Source organism: Euprymna scolopes, chromosome 39, assembly GCF_053919585.1.
Source record: "Euprymna scolopes isolate OS-2025 chromosome 39, ASM5391958v1, whole genome shotgun sequence".
In the NCBI taxonomy this organism is placed as follows: Eukaryota; Metazoa; Mollusca; class Cephalopoda; order Sepiida; family Sepiolidae; genus Euprymna; species Euprymna scolopes.
In genome coordinates, this window is record NC_136520.1 from 1,128,065 (window position 1) to 1,155,748 (window position 27,684).

General features: G+C 39.7%; 1 protein-coding gene across 1 annotated transcript; it reads right to left on the minus strand.

Annotated features, from left to right (window-relative positions):
- Window positions 1-5,016: 5,016 nt before the first annotated feature.
- On the minus strand, window positions 5,017-26,665 carry LOC145263600 (uncharacterized). The gene is made up of 2 exons (XM_080120443.1): window positions 26,267-26,665; window positions 5,017-10,546 (listed from the first exon to the last, which is right to left on the minus strand). Exon 2 carries the CDS (start codon window positions 7,084-7,086, stop codon window positions 5,959-5,961), a length of 1,128 nt encoding a protein of 375 aa, XP_079976569.1. The 5' UTR covers window positions 7,087-10,546; window positions 26,267-26,665; the 3' UTR covers window positions 5,017-5,958.
- Between the last annotated feature and the right edge of the window lie 1,019 nt (window positions 26,666-27,684).

Sequence of the window (27,684 nt, forward strand, 5' to 3'; positions counted from 1 at the left end):
GTAGTAGTAACACACTAGATTCATCATTGTTTTATGGAAATAGTTTCATGAGTCCTTTTCCGGTTTGTTCTATGTAATACTACCTTGTTTCAAGTTGTCATATGAATAAATGCGAATTTTTCGAACAAGACTATGTACATATTTTGCAAGAATATGGCTTTTAAATGTGTTGGTTTTTATATGGATAACTAAACTTGATTTATGAGAACAAGAATATAAAACTACAAGTACAAAAATGTAACTTTTCTCAGTGTGAGTCATATGACTGACTATCTTTGATTAAACAGAACAAGAATATCCACACAAGAATATGGTTTTCCTTGTGTGGGTTCTAATATATCTTACTGTCTTTGATTTACTTGCTGATGACACCACGCTCTATTACAGGAATGAAGGAAAAACAAATGAACACATTGTAATATTCACCAAAGTAGCAAACGTCCGCATATTTGTGCATTGTGTAGATGTGCATGTGAGCGGTGGCATGATGGAGGACTTGCTGCAGGGAAGTGTTGGGTGGGAAAAGAGAAAAAAAGATGACGCCTGGTGTTTTATAAACTGTGGTCTCGCGAGATCATGAGATCACAAGAAAACAGAGGGCACACATGCAAATGAGACAGGATGAAAACTGCATAAAAAGCAAGCTTGAGTGAGAGGAAGGAACAGTGCCGTTTACAGTCACGAGGTTATTGGTAACATAATAACCTGTTGGTGATGATTGAAGATGAATTCGATACAAGCTATTTCCGGCTATTGCTGTGAGAAATGATTGACTCAAAGTTTAATCTGAAACTGATTCCAGAATTTGATGGGTCCACATCTGTCGTTGACTGGGTTGAGAGGGTCAAGTTGACCTGCAATCTCTGTGAGGTAAAGAGAATATACAGTGTGATTTCCCTGAGATTGGCTGGGGGTGCTCTGAGTGTGTATCAGCAACTTAGTGCCACCGAGAAGGCTCATGTGACCGCTATAAAAAATGCGCTGTACCAGGCATTTGCAATGGATGCTTGCATGGCTTATGAAAGATTCGTCTCCAGGAAGCTCATGCTGGGAGAAACCGTGGATGTGTTCTTTGCGGAATTGAAGAAACTTGCTGTGCTGTTTGGCAATGGAGTGTTGGAGAGGACATTGGCATATGCATTTGTGGCCGGCCTTCCCACCCATGTTAAGCAATTGTTGAGAGCCTCTACCAGTGTGTCTGCAACGCCTATGGAGCACTTGATGGAATGCGCCCGGGCTATCATCAGAGATGAGGAGGACCTGGGTGAACCAGTTGTGATAGCAACAAAGGCAGTCCAGAATGAGGCTGGGGAGATTTCCAGTCTGAGCCCCGCGACTAATGGAAGATGTTACCGCTGTGGTCAATGGTCATTTTGTGAGAAGCTGCACTGACAAAGGGTGGGGGCGACTTCGCTGTTTCCAATGTAGTGACATAGGGCACTAAGCCCAAAACTGTGTGGGAAACGCGTCAGAGGGCAGGATGTCAGTGCCACCCTGCTCTCCAGACTAGATCTAAGTGACGCACAACCTACGATAACTGTTTACGTGAACCGAGTGCCCTGCTCAGCTTTTCTTGATTCCAGCTGCTCATATACCATCATGAGTGCCAGATTGTGTTGGACCTGGACTAAAAGTCACCACAATAAGTAGCATGATACACGCATGCCATGGAGCTGGAACCATGAAGGTCCACATGGACTCTGGTGTGGCTTAATGTGTTGGTGACGCGAGGGGATTTGCTGGGGTTCGACGTACTGCTGGGATACGATGCTATCAAGGTACTGGAGGGAATGATCATCAAAAGTGACGGGAGCGTGCACTTTTTAAAAAACCCAGTGTGTACTGCAATCCACATTGATCGCCCTGACTTTAACGTGGGCTATGACTATAGCCAGCAGGTCTGGACTACATCATGGAAGTGGACTGAGGGAAGGGCACCAACCAAATTAAAGAATCGTGTCGCAGAATACCCTATACCTGACGAGGCTCGTGATGAGTACAAGCAAGAGCTTGAGGCGTGGATCCGTGATGGATGGCTGATCCCCTACCCCGAGAAGCTTGGTCCGCCCAAAGGTCTAATACCCTTAATGGCGGTTATCCAGCATAACAAGTCAAAAGTAAGACCAGTGCTGGATTATCGTGAGCTCAACCAGTACATTGAGGCTTACACTGCCGATGCTGACGTGTGTGCTACCAAAAGAAGGGCTCCAATGTGTCAATATTAGACCTGCAGAAGGCCTATTTGTAGGTTTGAGTAGATGAGACGCTGTGACCATTCCAGACAGTGTGGTTTCGGGGTCAGAGGTACTGTCTAAGATGACTCGGCTTTGGTCTGAATGTGGTACTGCAGATCATGAAGACCAAAACCAACATCAGCCTACATTGACAATGTGTACATCAATGAGGACATAAAATCTGCATCGTGTGTTCAGGGGAAAATTGGCTCAGTTTGGTCTTCAGTGCAAGAATCCTGAACATCTGAGGAATGGAGCATGCGTATTGGGATTAGACGTCTGTGAGGAAGATGGCACCCTACGATTGAGGTGTGGCAGTGGGATTCCAGGCATCCTTGACATTGTTACGAGGCGGACCGTTTTTCCTTGTGTGGGAAACTTGTTGAGCACTTACTAGCCTGTGGCTGGCTCCGTGTAGCTGTGCATGTCATCAAACGCATAGCGAATTTGGTAACCATAGGTTGGGACGATGTGCTTGACGATGCTCTTCTAACTTTGATGTTAACTGAGACTCTGGAGAGAGTCAACAAGGAGAACCCTGTCCGTGGAAAATGGTGTGTTGATGCAGACCATGTAAATGTGTGTGTCAACGCTAGTTCATTGGCATTGAGAGTCACATTAGAGCAGGGAGGGAATGTGTTTGAAGACGCATGTTGGCTGCAACCTGTGAGTGATGCTCACCACATCAACTTAGCAAAGCTGGACGCTGTTGTAAAGGGAATAAATCTCGCACTGCAATGGCAATTGAAGAAACTACACTTCTACACAGATTCTCTCTGCATCTACCACTGGGTGTCTGACACGCTTTCAGGACGGAAAAGAATCTGCACTAAGGCAGCCAGCAAGATGTTGATCCAGCAAAGGTTAGACATGCTGAAGAGTCTGGTCTCTGAGTATGGACTATCAGTGGGGATAACGCTGGTAACATCACATTGTAATCGTGCCAACCAATTAACCCATGTACCTCACAGATGGTATGGAGCTATGAGGATGGGTGTGGAGAACACTGCTCGATCTTGCGCAGTTGCAATTAGCGCAATTAGCCCATATCAAATACAGAAGATTCATGCACAGAGCGGACATCCAGGTGTCAAGAGAACAGTGTATTTTGCGAGGCGTGTGGACCCAGCAGTGACAAAGGCAGATGTCAGGCAAATTGTTAGGCATTGTGAGACGTGTCAGTCTATTGATCCTGCACCAGAGCAATGGCAATGACGATTGGACATCAAGAAGGTGGGGCAATGGACATTACCCATTACAGTGGTACACTCTTTCTAACTCTTATCGATTGTGGACCCACACGTTCTGTGGTATGGCGAAACATGATTAGACAGGACTCAGCAAGTGTTATTCACATCTTTTCATCCATCTTTTTTGAGCGGGGTACACCGGAAGATAACAATGCTGCTTTTTCCAGCTAAGTTCGGCAGCTGTTAGATGAATAGGGCGTCCGACTACAGCTGCAATGCGCTCATGTGCCATCAGAGAATGGTATTGCTGAAAGGAGCCATCGTACCATTAAGAGAATTGCTGCCAGAAAGCAATGTACCATTATGGAGGCCCCATATTGGTATAGCGTCACACCAAAGGATAGGAAATTACCTACAACAGTGCCAGCCAATGCCATATACACATATCATGTTAGACTAAAGGGAATTGATGCTGCACAGCCAGTCAACCAGAAAAGACATGCCAAATATGAGGTAGGGGATCCAGTTTGGATGAGACAACCTGGAAATTCAAGCAAGGACGAATCTCTGGGGTGATCAGCCAGAAGTCAGTCCTAGTTAATGGAACCACGCACCATGCGCACGATCTTCGCCTGGCTTCTGAGGTGCATCATACAACTACAGAGGAGAACAATGAATCTTCAAGTGATGAGCTACTGATGAACGAAATCAACAGACCAGAGAGTGATGATTATAGTTCATCTGACATGGCCGAAACAGAATCAGAATCAGAACCAGACCTGAAACCAAAACCAGAACCAGAACTTGAACCTGAATCTGAACTAGAGCCAGAAACCAGAACCAGAACCAGAACTTGAACCTGAATCTGAACTAGAGCCAGAAACCAGAACCAGAACCAGAACTTGAACCTGAATCTGAACTAGAGCCAGAAACCAGAACCAGAACTTGAACCTGAACTAGAGCCAGAAACCAGAACCAGAACTTGAACCTGAATCTGAACTAGAGCCAGAAACCAGAACCAGAACTTGAACCTGAACTAGAGCCAGAAACCAGAACCAGAACCAGAACTTGAACCTGAATCTGAACTAGAGCCAGAAACCAGAACCAGAACCAGAACTTGAACTTGAATCTGAACTAGAGCCAGAAACCAGAACCAGAACCTATGAATGTGCCCCTTCGCAGAAGTAAGCGGACTAGAGGACCAACCCTGCAGTGCACTCTGTGTGATCATCAGATCAGGGGGGAGTGTAATACTCACCAGGGTAGCAAGCATCTGCGTATTTGTGCATTGTGTAGATGTGCGTGCGAACAGAGGCGTGATGGAGGAGGGGTGGACTTGCCGCAAGGAAGTGTTGGGTGGGAAAAGAGAAAAAAAGATGGCACCTGGTGTTTTACAAACTGTGGTCTCGCAAGATCACGAGAAAACAGAGGGCACACATGCAAATGAGACAGGATGAAAAACTGTATAAAAAGCAAGCTTGTGTGAGAAGAAGGAACAGTGTCGTTTACTTTCACAAGGTTATTGTGTTACTATTGCGAGCATTGGTGACGATCGAAGTTGAATTCGATACAATCTAAGTAAATGGCAAAAACACTAGAGGGAGACCTCCAATCTGTAGTGGAATAAGGACAAAAGTGAACTGTCACATTTAATGCTGCCAAGATTAAGCTTGTTTCCTTTAATAATTGCAACAAACCTTCTCAACCAATAATAGCTATGACTAAAGATACATTTCCTGAAGATATTTCTTTCAAACTACTCGGCTAAACGTTCACATGAGCTGGAATAAGTACATTGAGAGCATTACCAAGGCTGCTGTGAGGGTGGGCTCTCTCTACCATGCTAGAAAGCTGCTTATGCCTGAAAGTATCTTGTATCTCTACAATGGTCACCATTCTCCCATGTATGGAGTACAGTTGTCACATTTGGGCTGGTTAATCTGCTACTCTTGCTCCTGAAAAGAGCTCAAAAGCGAGATGCCAACCTAATAGGTCTTGAACTGTCATCAAATCTTCAACCTCTGTCTCATCGACGAAATGTTGCATCCCTCTGCCTGTTCTACAAGTATTTTAACAGTGAATACTCCGACGAACTACAAGCCCTTGTACTCCCCTCAACATAAATAGCCCCAACAAACCGGACAAGCAGCAAAATCTCACCCCTACACAGTAGAGAACCCTAGATTTAAGAAAGCATTCTACTCTAATAGTTTCTTCTCCAGAACTGCTAGACTTTGGAACTCCTTTCCGGGTTCCTGCATTCCCAACTGTACTGAAATGCAGAAGTTCAAGTGTAATGTGAATAGACATCTTGCTGCTCAACTCCCTACATAGTATCCCTGCAACATGTCCGTGATAGTAATCGCCTACATCAAAGTGGCACTGTGCCTTGTTTGGGGTGAAAATGGAATAATAAAAAAAGAATAATCAGAAAAAGAATATGCACCCACTTCACAAAAAATGTGCATTTTCTTTTTTACTTTTTCTTCTAGGGGATGGGACATCCAACCAGATGTCTGACATTTACCCCTATTTTAGTGAGTCCAACCAAGAGATCTTTTCAGGATTCTAGCCGTCCCTTTCAGTGCAATCGTTTGTATTTCACTTGCACTTGGTTCACCGGGTATGCTTGCTATGTACTTTTTAAAGTTTTTTTTCATAAGCCCAGTTGCTCCTATGATGACTGGTATAATTGAAACGTCTTTTAATTTCCAATTTCGTTTCATATCATACATAAGTCCTTGATACTTTGTTATCTTTTCCCTCTCAACTCTGTTAAGCCCTGTATCATTGGGTACACTGACCTCTATTACGGTCGCTTTTTTGTTTGCTCTGTCCCAAATCACTATATCTGGTTTAACAGCTGCGTTTTCAAGATATGTAGCAGTAGGGATTATGTAGTCATAGTGAATAGTGTAGTTGTCATTCCCATCTGTTCGTTCGGGTATATGTTCCCAGGATTTTTTACTACACTGAATGTTGAGTTTCTTATATATCTTCCAGTGAAGGTATTTGCAAACTCCGTTATGGCGATCTGTATAATAACCGTCTCCAAGTAAGACTTTGCAACTAGAAATCAGGTGGCCCACACTCTCAACCTCAGTGCTACAGAACCTGCATTTATTATTGTTGCTTAGACCACACATCTTTTTGAAGGCGTTTGTCATGAGGCCCTGGTCTTGTGCAACCAATATCAACCTCTCTTGGTCGTAATGGAGGGATCCTCTTTTGAGCCAGTCCAGGGAACCATCCCTATCAATATATTCTTGGGATAGTTCAGTCGGTAGGTATTTTGCCCGTTTATGGTTGGTCCATTCTTCTGTTTTAACACTATGGAACTGGCTAGTGTATTTTTTCCGAATTTTCTGGGCTATGTCAGTGGCAGGCTTGTTTGGGTTCTCAGTATCATTTGTAAGGCAATCTTTTCCAAAATGAGTGGCAAGTTGTGTTATAGATGTTGTACTACTTGCTCGATTCTGATAATGGTCTTTAATTTTCATAAGCTTGGGGTTACAGGAACTTATTATGTACTGACCTATGCTGACGATTGTGGTTCTGTGTTGATGATTGACTTCCGAGAGTCCCATACCTCCTTCTTGCCTGGGTAGGTACAAACGAGGCATGCACTGATTTCGATAAATAACTCGGTAAAAGGTTAACATTTTCCTTGTCTTTGTGTCAAGCCAATTTATGTCTTTCTGAGGCTAGTCAATAATTCCCAGGAGTTTTTACTACACTGATGTCTCACTATCCCCTATTTAACAAAACAATATCCACATACTTTGCAAGACTGTGACTTCTCTGTGTGGGTTAGGGTTAGGGTTAGGGTTTAGGGTTAGGGTACTAATATGTCTCAATATCTTTGATTTAACAGAAAAAAATATCTACACTTCAAAAGAATATGGGTTTTTTTCTTGTTTCATTTTCCATCAGTTAAATTAGCTGAAATCACGGAGCCCCCTACCAGGCGATAACACTTGAACTCTATATGAGAAACAAAGATATTCAAATGTTCTATGAAAGTTCTTTATTTATTCAACACAGAGCTGTTAAAGAAATTGAGAAGATAATTTTCCACTCCCTAATTGACAATTGTAATGTTACAATATATATTTCTTTTTGATCTCTTGGTCTTATTGGATTCCTGGACAAATATTCATCTAGTCTTTTGGAGTATTAAGTTTTGTATTGCTACTTCAGGTAACATAAATTGGAGAAAATGAACTATTCTTGTAGAATCTAGTGTGGGTTAGCCATGCCGATGGGATCTTATTTGGATTGAGATTAACATATGATTTTGAATATTTGGTCAGAGTTTACTTCTAGAGAAATGTATCCTCATGCGAGGTTGTCCTGAAAAACTGCTTGGACAGAGAGAAATTAGACACTTAAGGATAATGTCTAGATGGTTTTCAAGTTTCGTTTTTTATTATTTTACTTTGGTTAATTTTATAAGATCAAGAGGCTCCGTCCTGAGGCTAACACTTTATTTCATTAGGATTTGAATTTATATTCAAAGGCTCTTTTAAGATTAGATATTGTTCCCTTTATGGCTGCTATCAGTATTTCATTACAGTTCAATTTTCTAGGAATTGCTTCCAAGTATTTCTTAACATTTTTTTTATTAGGCAAGTTGCTCCTATCGCAATCAGTATAATGTGTATTTCTTTCAGAGACCATGTCGTTTTGAAATCATTTTTGAGGTCCTGATAGTTCGTTATTTTTTTGCGTTCAGCTCTATTAAGGCCACAATCTTTTGAGACTGTGACATCAATAATGAGCACAGTTCTTTTGGGCTTGTTCCATATTACAATGTCTGGTTTAATCGCTGTGTCTTTTATGTATTTGCTGGCGTGTATGTCTTTGTCATAGAACACCATGACCTTCCTGTTTGATGTTATCGGTGATAATTTATGTTTCCAGATGTTGGACGATCTGTCAAGTTGCATCTCTTCACAGATTTTCCAATGGAGGTATTTATGAACTTTGTTATAGTGAACAGTGTAAAGACCATCTGCCAATAAGATCGGATATCGAGACATTAGGTAGCTTAGGCTCTCAATTGCTGATTGGTCAAACCTGCACTGGCCATTTACTTGTAGGCCAGCCATTTTTTAATCCATTTGTGAGTAAGCCCTGATCTTAACTGGCGCTAATGAGTTTTTCCTCATCCAATGGAAGTCTCCCACTCTTGAGCCATTAGAGTGATGCATCCATGTCTTTATCCTCCTGGATAAGCTCCTCCAAGAACTTTCCTGCTCTTTTATGTTGTTCCCATCCTTGTTTTCTTGTGTCTATCTCAAAGTCCATGTATTTCTTTTTGCAATCTATTTCAGCAGTATGGCGCCTCCAAAGTTTTCACCAAACTTTGTGATTGAAGTTTGTTGGGGCAGGTGTTCATAGTGATACCTCACCATTTCTATTGTCATACCTCTTGCACTTTTAATGCACTGCCCATGTGTACTATGGTGGCTTGATAGGCATGGTTAATTTCAGTGAGGCCTAGGCTAACTTTTTTTCTCGTGGTGAGAATATTTTATTTATGCATCGGTTTCGGTATATCATTTTATGTAATTGTAGCAGTTTTCTTGTTTTTTCATCTAGCCTATTAATACATCTCACTTTTTTATTATTTTACTTTGGTTAATTTTATGAGATCAGAGGGCTCTGTCCTGGCGCTAACATTTGATTTTATTACAATTTGAATTTATATCCCAGGGCTATTTTAAGAATATTCATTATTCTCTTTATAGCTGTTATCCGTATTTCATTACAGTTCATGTTTCTAGTTATTGTGAGTTCTCACATGCTTCACTAAGTTTGATTTTTCGGAACAAGAATATCCACACACTTCACAAGAATGTGGCTTTTCTCCAGTGTGAGTTCTCATATGTGTCACTAGATGTGACTTTTGAGAACAGGAATATGCACACACTTCACAAGAATATGGCTTATCCCCAGTGTGAATTCTCATATGTCTCACTAATGCTGATTTATGGGAACAAGAATATCCACAAACTTCACAAAAATGAGGCTTTTCCCCAGTGTGAATTCTTATATGTCTCAATAAGTTGGATTTTTGAGAACTAGAATATCCACACACTTCACAATAATGAGGCTTTTCCCCAGTATGAGTTCTCATATGTGTCACTAACGTTGATTTTTCGGAACAAGAATATCCACACACTTCACAAGAATGGGGCTTTTCGCCAGTGTGAGATCTCATGTGTCTCAATAAGTTGGATTTTTCAGAACAAGAATATCTACACAATTCACAATAATGAGGCTTTTCCCCTGTGTGCGTTCTCATATGTGTCACTAACGTTGATTTTTCATAACAAGAATATCCACACACTTCACAATGATGAGGTTTTTCTCCAGTGTGAGTTTTTATATGCGTCACTAACGCTGATTTTTCAGAACAAGAATATCCACACACTTCACAACAATGAGGCTTTTCCCCAGTGTGAGTTTTCATATGTCTCATTAACACTGATTTTCGAGAGCTAGAATATCCACACACTTCACAAGAATGTAGCTTTTCTCCAGTGTGAGTTCTCAGATGTCTCACTAAATCTGATTTATGGGAACAAGAATATCCACACACTTCACAAGAATATATCTTTTTCCCACTGTGTACCTGCATTTTTCAATATAAGTGATCTTAGAACAAAATTATGAACATAGTTATAAAAATATGCTATTTCATCCTCAGTTTTAGTTTTAATTTTCAGATGTTGAACTGAATTTAATTTGTAAAAGAAACGCCAGCTACTATATATTATGACATTTATCTGGTGTTCATTCTCTATGAGATATTCCTTACTGCTATGGTTTCTTGTCTTGTAAAATATAGTCTTTTCAAATGCTGTAAACCCTTATGCAATTTTTAATTACATCTTTAAACATCTTTTGATTTATTTGAACATTAAACACATGTTTTACAAAAATTAATTTGATCTTTGAGATGTATAATGTTTTCAACACTATTTCACAAAAGTTGTAAAAGATTATCCAGTAGAATAAATCTTTCAACAGATTTTGCTGTTAGTTTACCCGTCTAATAACGTTTAAAAAAAGATGATTCATTAACATTCACAAAATGGGTTCAAGCAGGAACATCTGTAAAAAAAAAAAAATGAAATTTGATATTTTTAGTAGTTGCATTGAATTATTAGTATTTTGTTTGTTTATTTTTATCAATATTATCGGATTGAAATCATAACTTCTAGATAATTTATATTAAACAGTCATATGAAACACACTAGAAAAATAACCAACTTTCTAACTTTATACAAAACCAGTCTTTACAGGTGTTCCCCAAGATATAGTCTAGAGGATAATTGTATGCAGTAAAAACGTTTGTCGCTTATATATTCTAGGGTTACAATCAGGATTCACGAAGGAGTGAGTCACTCGCTCGACAACAGCATGTTTCTGCCCTCTTCTTTTCCAATCGACCACACCTGGCCTCTCGCCACCAATGTCACACCACACAAGCTGAACGTCAGCAATACGAAATCTTTTTCAAGATATATTCACGGCTCTTTTCTTTCTGCCTCTCCAGGGAATTTTTCCCAGCTTTTATATCCTCCTATCTAGAAAAAAAGGAAGAGACAGGAAAAATATAGCTTTTCCCATCATGCTCTGCCTTCCCAAGATTCCCTTCGTGTATATAAATGAGCTAGCCATCCTTTCCTTCTTTCCCAAAGAGCGATGCATACGCCTGTTACATTTTTTGTTTTTTTCTTCTAACCATATACTCCACATATATACATACATATAGATATGGGTCTTAATATTAATTATTGTTATAGCAAAAAATTCCATAGGTTCATCAAAAAGTTTTTAGTGCATCCAATTTTTCTGCCTTCCTCAAGCATACACATGTACATATTGCTGATAGACGAATATATAAAATTTTTAAAAATGTCAACATTTTCATAAAAGAGATTAATTCAAAGTCATTAATTTTGTTGGAAAAACTACTGTAATGTTCATTTATTTATCGTCCTTTATTTACTTAACTTTCATTTGAAAATGTATCCAAACCGTTTGACAATACAAATAACACATTCATATTCATTCAAACAATTATTTTCAACTTACTCAGATTTTACACATATTAAAAATACTAAAAATTTGCATTCATTCCTTAATTTTTATGCAGTCTTTTCTATTTTTTTAAACTAACGTTTTTAAATATATTTCTCAGTTGATTGTAACCATATATTCCTTAAAATCAATAGATCGTACCATTACCTTCTTAAAATCCTCTTCAATCAAATTAATTAATTGAACAGTTACCTTTCTGTTATATTAAACTGTGGTGTAAATGAAGAAAAAAAAAGAAACAAGAACGACCGACCGCGTTTTTGTGTGGCTTACCTCGTGTTCATAATGAAGAAGAAAGAAACAAAAATGGCTGCCCTGTTTTTTTATATGCCTACAGGGTGACCACGAGGTATGCAAATGAGATGCTCCTGATTGGAGATAAAAGAGGAGTGATTTGGGGAAGGAAGGCATTCTGAAGTTAGATTGCAAGCAGAGAAGTTGTATTTGTAGAAGAGAAAAGTCGGATTCGGGGAGAGAAAAGCTAAAGTTGCAGAAGTTCGTTTTGGAGTGGAGAGAAGACGCGTCAAGTGGTAACCAGAAGGTGAAAGTTCGGACAGCAGTGTCACGCAACCGACAAGCTATTTCGGCGTATCAAGCAATTAACATGGCTAATTGGAGACTGAGCACTCAGATGTTGAGACCCTTTACTGGGGAGGGCGACCTGATTAAGTGGCTGGAGAAATTAAAAATGGTGGCGAGCTGCAAAAGATAGAAGATGTGGTCACCCTGCTGCCGTTATACTTAGAGGGGGAAGCCCTCACGATTTACCAGCAGATGCGAGATGAAGACAAGGAAAACCTTGCCTTAGTGGAGCAAAGGCTGAAATTGGCCTTCGCGGAGGGCCCATTTGAAGCACTTGGCAAGCTGTCAAGTTTGAGGTGGACCAGCGAGTCCGTTGACGTCTTTGCGGCAGAGATCAGGAGACTGGCAGGGTTGGCTGGTTATGTGGGGAGGAGCCTGGAGATGACGGTAAAGCTGTACCTAGTGAACGGCTTTCCAGAGGAAATCTCTGCAAACATGCAGAGAATCACGGGGATCCATTCTATGGAAGTGGACGATCTCTTGGTCCACGCCAGTGTCCTAGTGAAAAATGTTAAAAGCCCAATCGTGGCTGCAGCTGTGAGTGGAAATATGTGCATGAGGCCTCACTTGAATGAGAGGCAGCCAGCGAGGTGACAGGAGGGGAGACCTGCCATCAAGTGTTTCCGGTGCCAGGGTCCTCATCTGATCAAAGACTGCAAAGAGCCGAGACCGGGGATCACGTGCTAACGATGTGGACAAGTGGGGCATATTAGCCGCTATTGTGTTGCTGCACGGGACCAGGGAAACGAGTGAAGGGGAGCTATTGCGCCAGTGGTTACCCCTTCTGTGTGGAAATGGCGCATGATGGAACATTGCCTCGGTTACCGGTGGTAGTCAATGGCAAGAGAGCCATAGCCCTTGTCGACACAGGCTGCACTACAACGCTGTTAGCAAGGAATGTCGCGAGGTCATGGAGCGGAACCAGGATTATTAGGACCGTGGATGGCAGGGATGTGAAATGCCTAGGAGAGACGACAGCGGAAGTAATGGTGCAAGGGGTGCCCATTGGACTGCAAGCCCTAGTGTTGAATCATCTGGTCGGTGGTGTCGACGTGATTATAGGTATGAGTGCAATTAACCGACTGGGAGGCGCTACGTTAAGAGGGGGCCAAGTGACGTTTGGACGCCTCGGCGCAGTGGGGATGGCAGGAGTGGAAGGTGATAGAACCATCAGAACCCCAAAACCGGAGGTTTGCTGCATTGAGGACAAAGATTTCCTGGCGAAGTTTGATGGCGTGAGGTGGACGGTGGAATGGAAATGGATCTCCGGGCCCCCAGAACTACAGAATAAGGTGGGCTGCTACGAAAACACCCTGCGAGGAGAAATAAGAAAAGGATTCGAGGAAGAAGTGGAGAGGTGGATAAAAGAAGGAATTCTGAAACCGTGGACAGGGGAAGAAAAAGGAGTGTTGCCACTACTGGCGGTTGTTCAGCCTACCAAAAACAAGATTAGGCCCGTGCTGGATTTTAGGGAATTGAACAGACACGTAGCCTGCCACACTGGAACGGGGATCGACATATGTGAGGATGTCATGAGGAAATGGAGAAGAATGGGGCGGGCCACTAAGATTGTCGATCTGAAATCGGCATATCTGCAGATCCATGTAGATGAAAAACTCTGGCAGTACCAACTGGTCCGGTACAAGGGGCGGGTGTATTGTCTGACGAGGTTAGGCTTTGGGCTGAGTTCAGCCCCCAAAATTATGACTGCCGTGCTGAAGACAGTGCTGAGCAAAGACTGTACAGTGGAGGAGGCCACTAGCTCGTACATTGACGACATCCTGGTGGAGGAGGCAGAGGTGACAGCAGAGAAAGTAAGAAGCCATGTCGAGAAGTATGGGTTAACCGCAAAACCGGCGGAGGCCCTAGATGGAGGAGAGGTGCTGGGGTTGAAACTAAGGTGAGATGGAAAAGAAAGCCTTGTCTTCGAATGAGGGAATGCAATACCCGAAGTCGGATCTGAGCTGACGAGGCGAGAACTCTTCTCAGTCTGCGGGAGGCTGGTCGGGCACTATCCTATCGCTGGCTGGCTCAGGATAGCATGCAGCTTTATTAAACGACAAACAGGCACTGATGACTGGGAAGGCCGTGTGACGAAGGAGGTCATGAACATGCTGCAAGAAGTCATTGCCAGAGTGAGGAATGAGAACCCAGTGAAAGGGAAATGGTATGTCAGCGGCGAAGACGCGGGTGTGGTTTGGTGCGATGCCAGTAACCTGGCATTGGGCGTCGTACTAGAGATAGGAGGTGTAACTGTGGAGGATGCGGCGTGGCTAAGAAAAAACAACGACTTCTCCCATATCAACGTAGCAGAACTAGATGCCGCTATAAAAGGAATCAATCTGACCCTGAAATGGGGATTGAAAATAATTGAAGTCAAAACCGATTCGGCAACGGTAGCGTCGTGGATTCGATCGGCAGTAACTGGCGATAAGAGAGTTAAGACAAGGGGTGCTGCGGAAATGCTGATCAAGCGCAGACTCGGAGCGCTCACCGACCTGATAGCGGAATTCCAGTTGAGAGTATCTGTTGTGTTGGTCCCGTCAGAAAAAAACAAGGCGGATTCGATGACACGCGTGAAGAAGGCCTGGCTGCAGGAGGGAAAGGAGGTCTCCTCGGTATGCTGTGCAGAGGAAGAAGTCAAAGAGTCACACGAAATGCACCACTTTGGTCGAGAACGAACGTTATTCCTAGCCAGAGAGGTTTACCCGGAGACCACCGAGGAGGAGGTTAGGGAGGTGGTGGAGAACTGTCGAGAGTGCCAATCAATTGACCCTGGACCGTCCCGACACGAAGCAGGAGAGCTACACGTTGCGGAGGACTGGAAGCGATTGGCCATTGATGTGACACACTATCGCCACAAATTGTATCTGTCGATGGTCGACTGTGGACCGGGAAGGTTTGCCATCTGGAGAGAGATCAGGGCAGAAGCTGCATGGGCGATTGGAGGGGTCATCGAGGAGATATTTTTGGAGAGAGGGCCGGTTGAGGAACTCTTAATGGACAATGGCCCCGCTTTCCGATCAGAAGCCTTTAAAGGGGTGTGCGATAAGTGGGGAGTAAGGCAATTTTTCAGAGCAGCGTATCAGCAGAGTGGCAACGGAATAGTGGAGAGGAATCATCGCACCATTAAAGCCGTTGCGGAAAAAAGCAACGTATCACCCATAGAGGCGGTGTTTTGGTATAACATCTCGCCGAAGACCAAACAAGATGAGACAACTGTGCCTCATAGGGCCGTTTTCACATATAAGTGGCGGCATCCGTGCAACAAAACAGCAGGAATTGAGAGTGAAGAAGCCACTATCAAAGTAGGTGAAGAGGTGTGGGTGAAACCCCCCAATGCACAGTGTACCACTCGTTGGAAAAGAGGGGTCGTAACAGGATTGCAGTCGAAGAACAATGTGATGGTGAATGGCGTTCCCCGGCATATCTTAGACCTGCGTCGTGTGACATTGCCGGTATGCAGTGAGGGCAGTGAAGAAGAAGAAATTGAGGGCCACCGAGAAGCAAATGATGCTGCTCGACCTGACTTAGGCCCGCGTTGTAGTGAACCTGAAAACGTTAACCCCCGAGAAGTTGTCCCCCAGAGGCCTCGATGTGAGAGGAGGCGGCCTGCTTGGATGGAGGATTACGAAGTATCCTATTGATCTCGAAGATCAGGGGGCGTGTGGTGTAAATGAAGAAAAAAAAGAAACAAGAACGACCGACCGCGTTTTTGTGTGGCTTACCTCGTGTTCATAATGAAGAAGAAAGAAACAAAAATGGCTGCCCTGTTTTTTTATATGCCTACAGGGTGACCACGAGGTATGCAAATGAGATGCTCCTGATTGGAGATAAAAGAGGAGTGATTTGGGGAAGGAAGGCATTCTGAAGTTAGATTGCGAGCAGAGAAGTTGTATTTGTAGAAGAGAAAAGTCGGATTCGGGGAGAGAAAAGCTAAAGTTGCAGAAGTTCGTTTTGGAGTGGAGAGAAGACGCGTCAAGTGGTAACCAGAAGGTGAAAGTTCGGACAGCAGTGTCACGCAACCGACATAAACTTGCAATGGGCAAACAGAGATAAACTTGCTGTGTGTAGTTTGGATGAAGTTTGTGCTTTCAACCAGCTGTAAAGAGCAAATTGCGGCATCTAATTATTTCTAATAACCTCCTTTACCAAGGAGTGACAAGGGTTTGGACGATTAGGCACATTAGTCATGAGGCTTGTTACGCCTAAAGCTTTATAAACCATGTACACGAGCATTGTATTGAGACAGTTCTGATTTGCTGATAACAATTTGCACATCGTTTATATAGTGCAGGCTTGAATGATATTAAGTAAAAAAAAATTAGTAGTGAACTATGAGTTCCATATCAGATAGACCAGTCCCTTTGATAGTAATGTTGCCATATTGCAAGATGGTGGTAATTATTCAACGAGCCCTGAATACCCATATAGTCATTACTTATCCTAGTTTTTCTCTGTACAGTAAACTCTACTTAGTCATTAAAATTGCAGTTATGCAAATCAAGAACTTCTATGCAACACAACATGTCTTAAGGAACTGTTTAAATATGTTGCAATTAAACTTGGACCACAAGTTTTAAGAATTGTTAAAGAGTTATCTATTAGAGAATAGTCAAAACTTTTTTGCAAATTAAAGGGACATTTAAAATTGATATGTTATTACATATTAGGGACAATATATAGGTGGCAATACAGTTAGCTAGTGCAGATGTTGACAGGGCTTTGTTCTAAGTTTTCAGCTGCTATTATTCATTTTGGATGTAGTTTATCAAGTACAGGCTGACATGGTATAATAGCATTTAATTAGCATTGGATTACGAGTTGTTCAATGGATTGATCATTGCACTTAATAGGGGTTTTGCTATATTGCCAAAATGACTATAATCATTCAATGTATTTTATTGAGGCAGTTCAGAGCGGCTTCTAACAACATTGCATATGGTTTATAAAGTGCAGGCTGGGTAAGTATGCTGTCATAATATTATCAGTGGAGTATGAATTGTTCAGAGGATAGATCAGTAGCTTAGATAAGTTACTTAATGTGTACAGACCCTGTAACAACTCACCTGCGAAATCAACTGGCTCATAAAATTGAGTGGGCTGATGAAGTGATTGACAGATGTAGGATGATAAGAATTTCACAGTGATTCTGACTGACACATTAACCCTAATCTGATACTGACAGGAACAGTTTAGACAACCGTCTTTTTCATCTTATAAACCTTTGTTTAGGTGTTGTAGTAATGCTATTTCCTTTTTATGTAATTATCAGACAGTATGTATTGTGGGATTGTAGTTTCATATTTACAAACAGGTCTCTCCTATTCTATAGAAAAATTACTCTAATTAAATCCTTTAAAATAATATAAATTGTTTTTAACCTTTTTCATACTGATAAAAACGTTTTATCCTATTTAGAAAATATTTGTCAAGCGTAACTCAATCCTCATACTCCTATGTTTTCTTAGATACATCTTTTCTCAGAAATAGGGACAAAAGAGAGAGAATTACAAAGGATATTTATCAATTATGTTTTTCTTTTCTTTATGGTAAAGTAACAATTAAAAGGAAAAAATAAATAATAAATATAAACACGAAAAAAATTTAAACATGGAATAAATAAAACACGAAATAAGTAAAAATACACAGGAATTAATTGTCAACATGTAATTAAGAGAACAAAATACGGTAAAAACGAAGAAAATATGCAAGTGATAAAGACAAAATGGCTAGGAATTTTTTAGGCACCAATCTTAAGAACCAGTGTGTGATGTACTATGTACACGGGGGGACTATAATAACCAGACACCGGGAACTTCTGGCTCGGGCTAAAACAATGTAAATGCTTACGGCAGAGTCTCGGCTGAACAAAATCTCAAACAAACCCAGCGTTTGCGTTCTTGGTGAGAAACACTACATGGCGACGAGGATGAGATCACTTCTCATAAAGGGGAACATTATTTAAACTTTTTTCTCTGAAAACAATGCGTTTAATATAAATTAAGCTGCAACATTTTTATCTGTAAACACGCATTCCGAAATATGGCGTCTTATGGTAGGATGGACAAATTCTCGCCAAGTGGAGGTGATTGGGACACATATTCAGAAAGATTGGATTATTATTTAATACAAGATCCAGAAAAGAAAACGGCCGTCCTTCTTTCTGTTTGTGGTGGGGAAACATTTTCTCTGCTGAAAGTTCTTGTCATACCGGATAGCTTAAGAGACAAAACTATCAGGAACTCTCACTCTCATTAAAAGAGCACTGCAACCCAGCAGCATCCGTAATTGTTGAGCGATTCAACTTTTACATGTGCCGCCAACAACCAGGTCAGTCCATTTCGGATTTTATCGCTCATTTTAAAAAATTATGAAGTTTTGTGAGCTTGGAAATACGATAGAAGATATGTTGAGAGATTTGTTCATTGTGGATGACCGAATTTGTCAGCAACTGCTTTCCGAGAGGAAACTAACATTTTCTTATGCCTGACAGATAGCTCTTGCCATGGAAAGTGCAGACAGGAATATTAGTGACATGGCAACCTATTCAACGTCCAGTTTTACAATACAGACAAAAGTCAACCAGGTTGAATAGCCTACTCCACTACGGAGACACTAACAAAGACCATATTTCCAATGTAACAGAAAACATTACCCCGACTCTTGTCGTTTCAAAGAGGCAACATGTAATTTTTGTCACAAAACCGGTCACATTTCGCCAGCCTGTTTGACCCAGAAGTACAATGACAGAGCTGGAAATCAGAAAACCCACAAAGTCACCAGTGAAGAACCAGTAGACGACGATACCAGCAGTGACTATGCTTCAGCGCATGAGCTGTTTAACCTAGCAGCAAATAGCAAAACCAAGCCCCTGATGGTGTTCATGAGCATAAATGGTCACAATGCCAAGATGGAGATTGACACCAGAGCTGCTGCTTCACAGATCAGCCGCAATGCATTTGAAAAACTATGGTGTGAACCTGATAAGCCCTTACTTAAGTCTATGTTACAGAAACTAGCAACCTACATGGGAGAAAGTATCACACTGAGTGGTGCATGTCAAGTGTTGGTAGACTATGATGGCCGACATTTTTGTCTGCCATTAGTGATTGTTCCTGGTTCTGGCCCTGCACTTCTTGGTACAAAATGGCTATGGGTAGTGCAACGCAGCTGGAAATGCATCCATCAGCTGAAAGCAGTAAACGCTACACTTGCAATTGAAGGCATTATTGCAAAATACCCCAATGTTTTCAAGGATGAGTTGGGCACACTGAAGGGTTTCATGACAAAACTTAGTGTTGACCCGAAAACAAAGCCCATATTCTGCAAGGCTTGACACATGCCCTTTTTTTTTTAATTTTTTACACAGTGATCACCACTTATCAAGGCCCGGAAGCCACTCAGGGATAAGGGTTATTGCAAGTGCATTACGTTCGTGTGGAGATTTGATGAAGTGTTTACTTAAGGGGGCGGTTCATTAGGAATTTGTTAACGTTGGACTTGAAGACATCCAAGTTGTAGTCTGGTGGGAAGCAGGCAGACGGAACAGAGTTCCACAGGCATGCAGTTCTAAGAAAGAAGCTTTGTTCATGGAATCCACGTTTTGATTTAGGCACAGATATAGAGTGGGGGAAATTTTTCACAGTGGATTCAGATAGACGGGTGTTTTTCGTGAAAGATTGGCGAGGGGGAACCAGAGATTGGAGTTCAAACGAGCACCTGCCATGGAAATAATGATAAAACAAGGATAGGCTCGCAACATCTCTTCTGCGGGAGAGAGGTTGCATTGTGTGAAAAGGTTGACAAACAGTTGGATCGACTGGAGTGTCTGGGTATTACTGAACCAATACAATACTCAAAATGGGCTGTCTCTATAGTAGCAGTTGTCAAAACCGACCAAACAATACGGTTGTGTAGAGATTATAAAACTACAATAAGCAAATGTTCGAATCTCGACCAGTACCCCGTTCCCAGGATTGATGATTTGTATGCAAAGTTGGCGCAGGCAAAGAAATTCACCAAGCTCGACTTGAGATCAGCAATACTGTAGGCTCCGTTAGAGGAAAACTCAAAGCAGTACCTTACAATCAATACACCACAGGGTCTCTACAGGTTCAACCACCTCAGTTTTGGAGTAAGCTAAGCTCCTGGTATCTATCAATGCTGTATGGACAATCTGTTGGCAAATGAACCACATGTTGTATGCTATCAGAACAACATACTAATTACAGGATCACCAGACGTGGAACACTTGATCATCCTTGACTGAGTGTTTAGGAAACTCTTAAAATCTGGTCTCCGAATTTGTCTGGACAAATGCAAGTTCATGGCACCCTCCATAACCTACTTAAGTCATTGAATTGACTTTGAAGGCCTTCACCCTACAGCAGAAAAGATGTGCCATCCAGGATGCACCAGCCCCTCACAATGAGATCGAACTTAAGGCTTTCTTGGGCTTATTCCAGTTCTACACTGGGTACGTCCTCAATATCGCAGATAAGTCGGGCCCCCTCTATTTTCTACTGAGTAAAGTGTCTATTGGCACCACCCAATCAACAGCCTTTCAGCAAGCCAAAGATGCATTGCAGACCACAAATGTCCTGGTTCACTATGTCCTGGTTCACTATGACCTGGAGAAGGAACTGGTACTGACCTGTGATGCCAGTCAATATGGTGTCGGGGTGTTTTGTCGCACATCTTTGCCAACAGTTCAGAGAAACCTGTTGCTTTTACTTCGAGAACAATGACACCGGCTGAGAAAAATTATAGTCAGTTGGACAAGGAGGGACTGAATATAATCTTTGGGGCTAAAAAGTTTCATCAATACTTATTTGGATGTGCATTCCGTATCATTATGAATCATAAGCCACTGATCAGCCTCTTTAGCTCAACAAAGCCAACACTGGACACCCTGCTACCAAGAATAATACGTTGGTCACTGTTTATGAGTGCTTACGATTACACAATAGAATATAGGCCTGGTTCACACATCGTCACTGCTGATACAATGTCGTCTTCCCCAACAGGAAGCATTAGATGTCCCAACACCAGGCTGTATCATACATCTCATGGATCCCCTGGACAATTCCACCATTGACTCGACTGACATTTGTGCTCATACACGCAAAGACCCAATCATCTCTAAGGTTGTTCAAGCCACACAACATGGAGAGTGCAATCTCCTACATGACGCTCCATATTTACCATTTTACGCTCATAAAAATAAGCTAAATGTTGAAAGGGGGTGCCTGCTGTGGGGTTCATGAGTGATAATTCCCCATTGTCTCATGCAGAGGATGTTGGATGAGCTTCACCAATGCCACCCTGGCATAGTCAAGATGAAGGCCCTTGCCCGGATCTATGTATGGTGGCCTGGGATAGATGCCAACATCGAAGAAAAGGTGAACAACTGTTACTCATCAATGCTCCAGAGGCTTACCTGCTAAGGCACCACTGCACCCCTGCGAATAGCCAGCTGAACCTTGGCAAGTGGTTCACGTTGATTATGCCAATTACAATGACCAATATCTGCTTGTCATTACAGATGCATACTTAAAATGGGTCGATGTCTATAAAACAAGTGCAGCTACTTCAGTCACTACAATTGAAAGGTTGAGGTGCCGTTTTGCTACAAATGGTCTCCCGCACATTATTGTCAGTGATAATGGCCCATGCTTTGCCAGTTCAACATTCGCAGAGTTCATGAAACGGAATGGTATTAGACACAAATTTGTCAGTCCACATCATCAGGCATCCAATGGTCTCGCAGAACGCTCAGTTGGGCTGGTTAAAAACGATATAAAAAAGATGTCAAGGTGAACTCTGGAAACAAAAATATCCCGTTTTCTGCTCACATACCGGACAACACCTCACAAACAACGGGATCTACCCCAGCAGAATTGTTGATGAGGCGAAGATTGCGCACCAATCTGGACTGCATGAAGCCCGCTACCTCAAGTGTTGTATATAACAACCAAGAAAGTCAAAAGTTTCACCATGACAAATCTGCCCAGATGCGTTCATTTGATGAAGACCAAACAGTATTTGCACAGAACTTTGGTTCCGGGCCCATGTGGTTGGCTGGTCACATTCTGGAAAGAGTATCTCCCTTATCCTTTCTAATCAGATTGCAGGATGGCCGGTTGGTTCATGATTACCAGGATCACATCAGGTTTCATTGTTGCACCACTGAGCTAGCACCTCAATCCCCAAGTGAAAACAATTCAGAACGCATTTTCACAGAATTAAACATGCCTCCAGATACAGCAACCGAAAATAACACACATCCACAGACTCTATTGACACATAGGAATTCGCCTGATTATGAGCAGTCAGATATAGAAGTGAGTGAACATACCCCACCAGCCCAGCCACAACAATCAGGCCATACAATAAGACCACTGAATCGTTTTAGTCTGGATTGACTAAAGACTGAACAATTACATTTTACTTTTTCTTAACCTTCAAAAAAAAGAAAATGGTCACACATTGAGGCAGAATAATCCTTGACTTACAAAAGTGTCACAAGGGCAGTCTACCCTGACCTTTTTCCATGATAAATGGACCTTTCTTTTTTGGGGGTAGATGTACGTATGTACACGGGGAACTATAATAGCCAGACACTGGTGAGACACCGGGGACTTCCAGCTCAGGCTAAAACAGAATGTAAATACTTATGGCAGAGTGTCAGCTGAATAAAATCTCAAACAAACCCAGCGTTTGCACTCTTGGTGAGAAACACTACAGAGTGTACAACCAATCGGTCAGTAGTGAGCTGCAAACATCCTTAAACAGTGCATTTATCACACTGTTTATTCACAGGAGTATGGGGGAATGAAGACAAGAGAGTATGATTTAAGGTAAAGAGAAAACAACCTCTTTTGACTCTAAGAGTTACAAAATTTTTGTTTTTTAATTACTCTTTTAGCATGTTCTGTGAACTATTTTTCAATTTAGTTTACAATTACCGATCATGTGGCCATAGAATTACATTTTTTAAATTATTTTTTATCACATATAAAAGGCTTAATTTTTGCAGATAACTTTCCTCTAAAAATTTAATGTAAAATTATTACCTGCCCTTTTACAATAACCAATGTTACAATTTTGTGTGTGTAACACTGAATGCATATTTCGAAAGATAAAACGATTATTTTGGTTCCATGATAATATTTGATGAGTAATTTTGGTTACATTTACATAATTTCTTTCTTTTAAGTGTTGTATTTTTATTTTTAGTATTTTTCACATTTTTTGTAAAAAGTTTAGGCATTACTCATAAAGGCTATATAAGTACAGTGATTTACGAGCCACATTCATTTACGAGTTTCAAGTGTAAATGAGTGAGTAAAAGAAGGTATCATTTCTGCTGGGACTTAAATCTGGTTGGAGGAGTGAGCAAACGCTTACCCAGAATGCAGTGGTTCAGAGGACAAGTTTTTCACAACAAAAGATGCAGTTCAAAAATACATATTATGTGGTGAATTCACTACATATCAGGCTATGAATAAAAACTAAGATAAAATCATATAACAAATGTGTTCAGCATAAGTGGCAAATAGTGAAACTCAGTGCTTTAAGCATTACGTTCAAGTTAAAGGCTGTGTTAACTTTTCTTATTTTGAGACAAAAAATTTATTGGTTTATTAAAATTGTAAGTAGTTAACAACGCCCCCTCCAAATGTTTAAATGGATTTCAAAAGAATAACGTTATTTAGAAAGTCATTCTTAACTTGGGTAGAAGAGCTTTATGATATATATATATATATATATATATATATATATATATATATATATATATATATATATATATATATACATGAGTATTTGTATAAAAAGAAAACATTTCAATTATATTTAATATATTTGCAATGGAGAAACCTGAAAATTTTCAGTTAAAGACATTACATTCAACAAAAAATGGGGTGATGTAAATTTTCGTAAGTGTTAAATTCAAAGGGAATTGATTTTCGCAATTCACTGTTGACTGCTGAACACATCCTTAGCTGGAAGTTGCAATTCTCGGTTGTTATACAATTGTGCCAATACTTGTTATATGTGTGATTTTTTACAAGTAGTTTAGAATTTTAGAAATTAAAAATAATGATTGGTAATTCATTATAAAAAATGATAGTTATAAAAATAGACAAATAAAAAATAACAATTAAAAATGCCTTCCGTCAATGCACCAAAGAAAATGTTAACTTTATACAAAAGCCAAAATAAAAGCAAAAATATTTTGGTAAATTTTTACAATCAAATCCAGCATAGTTTATTCTATAAAAAATTGACAATCTATTTTTTTTTAGCTATTACATTTCAACAACCTTTAAAATATCCACAAATGGAAAATTAAAAATAATAAGTATTTAAGATTTTAAGTAGGTAATCACTTTCCTATATAAATTCAACATAAAATAATCACCCACTTCATGACCAATTAGCAGTCAACAAGACATGTAATTGTTCCCAGTTTCTAATTTTTGTGGCAGAGGAGCTGGCAGAGGGCTCATAGCTATTTTGACTTTTTTACATTTTTGGAGGGAGATAGAGTCTATGTATGGTTAAGAATTATGTACTTATCCCTAATAAATTCTAATAAACAAAAAAATGCTGTACAAATATCATTGTTTGCTTTCTTAGATTCTATTAAAATTCATATCTGATATTTCAAAAGGTGCTATCCTATTTTGTATTTTTTGTCTCATATAAAAATGAGGGAAATCATTTTTTTTTTTTTTCAATCTTAGATTCGGGAAGGACATATTTTTTTATTTCTCAATTTGATTTTTGTCATGTTCCAAATTAAAAGAAATCATCCCATTATTAATTTAGAAAACAATTATTACTATAGGGAAAAGTGTCCTTGCTTGCTAATTTGTACTTTCACCTAACAATTTAATAAACAAAAGTAGTATTTTAAAGTATGGACATGTGACAACGGCTATGGAATAAAGCATCTAAGGGTGGTGTGTGCATATTGATACTGAAAAAGTTACCAACACTCAAACTAGAAATGAAAAGGTGACATATGCAAATCAAAACGCGGTCGAATTTAAGCGTATAAAAAGCTGGTATTTCGTTTATTGGAGAGAACATTCTTCTTTTTGGTTCAGAATTGTTTAAACAGACAGTTAATTCACGTGTCAGTGGGAAGAAAGAAATACAAATTTTCTACGAATGTCAAAACAGCAAAAGAAATAGGATTGTTGTATTTGCGTGTGCCGAGAACATTGAAAGCTAAAGAAAAACCTTTTGGTATTTTTTATGACCTACCCAGTGGCGTATCTAGGGTATGGCAGGCATGGCCCGTGCCATGGGCGCCACTCTGACATGGGCGCAAAAATTGCTTGACAAAAATTAAAATTAGTAGTTAGGTATATCTAAGGTATAAATTATTAAGAAGGGGCGCACATTCAAACTTTGCCATGGGCGCCATTTTACATAGGTACGCCACTGGACCTACCTATATATATGAAAGTGATCACTTTCACTAATATCTTAAATACTTATTATATTTTTAATTGCTTCTTTGTGGACAATGTTTTTAAATCTGTTGAAACATAATAACCACAAAAAGTAGAAATCTTCTAGGGGGTAAACTACGTTGGGTTAGATAGTAACGATTTACACATATTTTTGTTTTGCTAATTAGTGATGATGGGTGCACATTTTATGTAAACTTTATAAAAGAAAGTGATTCCCATTCTAAAATGCAAAATATTGGATAAAACATCAAAAATCAAATGAAATTTTCTAGCGACATAATTAATAGATATTAAAAAAAGATTTTAAAAATGTTAAAACAATTAAATATCGAAAAAGCAGTTTTTATGCTCAATTGTCTCACAATTTGACCAACTTCGAATTAAATTATTGGGTTTATGGTAAACATTATTATTTTCTCAGAAATTTCATAAGTTCTAAATAAACACATTTTTGACAAAAAGATAAATGTCAGATTGAAAAATAAAGTTTTAGATTTTTTAATCGGAGATTTAATTTTTTTATTCACGTTTGTGATAAAGCATATTTATTGGGTTGTAAAAAAAATCATGCTTACGATTATTTTAAAAGTTATTTAATGGAATCTTTTTAAAGTCAAAAAATAAAAATACAAAATAAAACAAAAAACAAACTTACCTTCCATTCCAGGAATTCAATATGAACAAAAAAAAAAAAGGGGGATGAATTCGTATTTTCTTTTGTGTTCAAAACAGAAAATTTGTTTTGGTTTCTTTAGTAAAATGATACAACTTTTGTTTTGTGTGTCTAATTCATTAACAAATAAAATATATGAAAATGTAAAAGAACCAAAATTGAATCATGAAAAACACGATTTAAACGTGAAATTATTTAAAGAGAAAGACGGTGTAATCATTATTTTGTTCCTCGTGAAAAATGTCTGTTCATAAGGTGTGCCGAATTGTTTCCCTTTGTGAATGCTTAAGGTTTGTTGGGATTTCCTTAGTAAATTTCATTTTATGTCCAATTTATTAAAAAAAAAAAAAAATGAAGTATATGAAGATATAAAACTCGGGTTTATTGGGTAAATTTATACAAATACCGTGACAGCGAATTAGTAGAAAAAAATGTACCCTAACCCTAACCCTAACCCTAACCCAGTTTTCAGATTCGTGTTCAGCACACCGAAACGTAACAGAATACTACGTAAAAGATTTTACTAATTCGCTGTCACGGTGTTTGTATAATAATACCGTTTATTGTTTTTTAAGACTAACCACTTTAGACCGAATAAATCAAATCCTGATATGAAAAATTATAAACTGAGTATCATCAACAAGTCAAAAATAATCGGAAGAATTGCACAAACAGCGAAGGTTAGCCAAAGACAAAAATAGATTTGAAGGAAGAAAGTAAACTATAAGCACATGATTACATTATGAAACTTGCAACTTATTGTTATGAAACCCGATTCGGTTAAAATTATGATTCCAGACTTGAACCTGCTAATTAACATGCGCAAGGAAAGTGTAGTAGTACCTGTTTCTGAATGGTGTGGTTGGTGTGCTTATGCGAAACATGTTTCGCCTTATTATCATTCAGACGGTTTAGGCAGGTTTTAATTGTCATGAGCTATCCTCCCCCATACACACTGGCGTAGCTAGGGGGGGGGCGGCACGCCTGAGGGGGCGGGATTTTGAGAGGGTAAAAATAGAAAGTAGAAAAAATAAATAAAAATAAACAAAATCTAACAAAAAATCTGACATTTTATACTGAAAAAGTTGTAAAAAATCGGAAATTTTTCAGGTATCAGAATCAGAAAAATGTGTCTCTTATTTACGAGCAGCACATGTCAGGGGCGGCATTTTGAGAGGATAAAATAAGAAAATAGAAAAAAATATATAAAAGCTAACAAAAAATCTGAAATTTTATACCGAAAGTTTGTAAAAATCTGAAGTATTGGAGGTATCGGAATCGGAAAAATGTGTCCCTATTTTACGATTCCAAAACTGATTCTTTTAAATTTTTAATTTAATTTTTCATTATTGGTACTAATTATAAATATTTATTATTTTTAAATTATCACTAAAACTAAA

Excerpts from the sequence above, each read along its gene's own strand:
- LOC145263600 (XM_080120443.1), bottom strand. The coding sequence starts at position 7,086 with ATGTTAACCTTTTACCGAGTTATTTATCGAAATCAGTGCATGCCTCGT.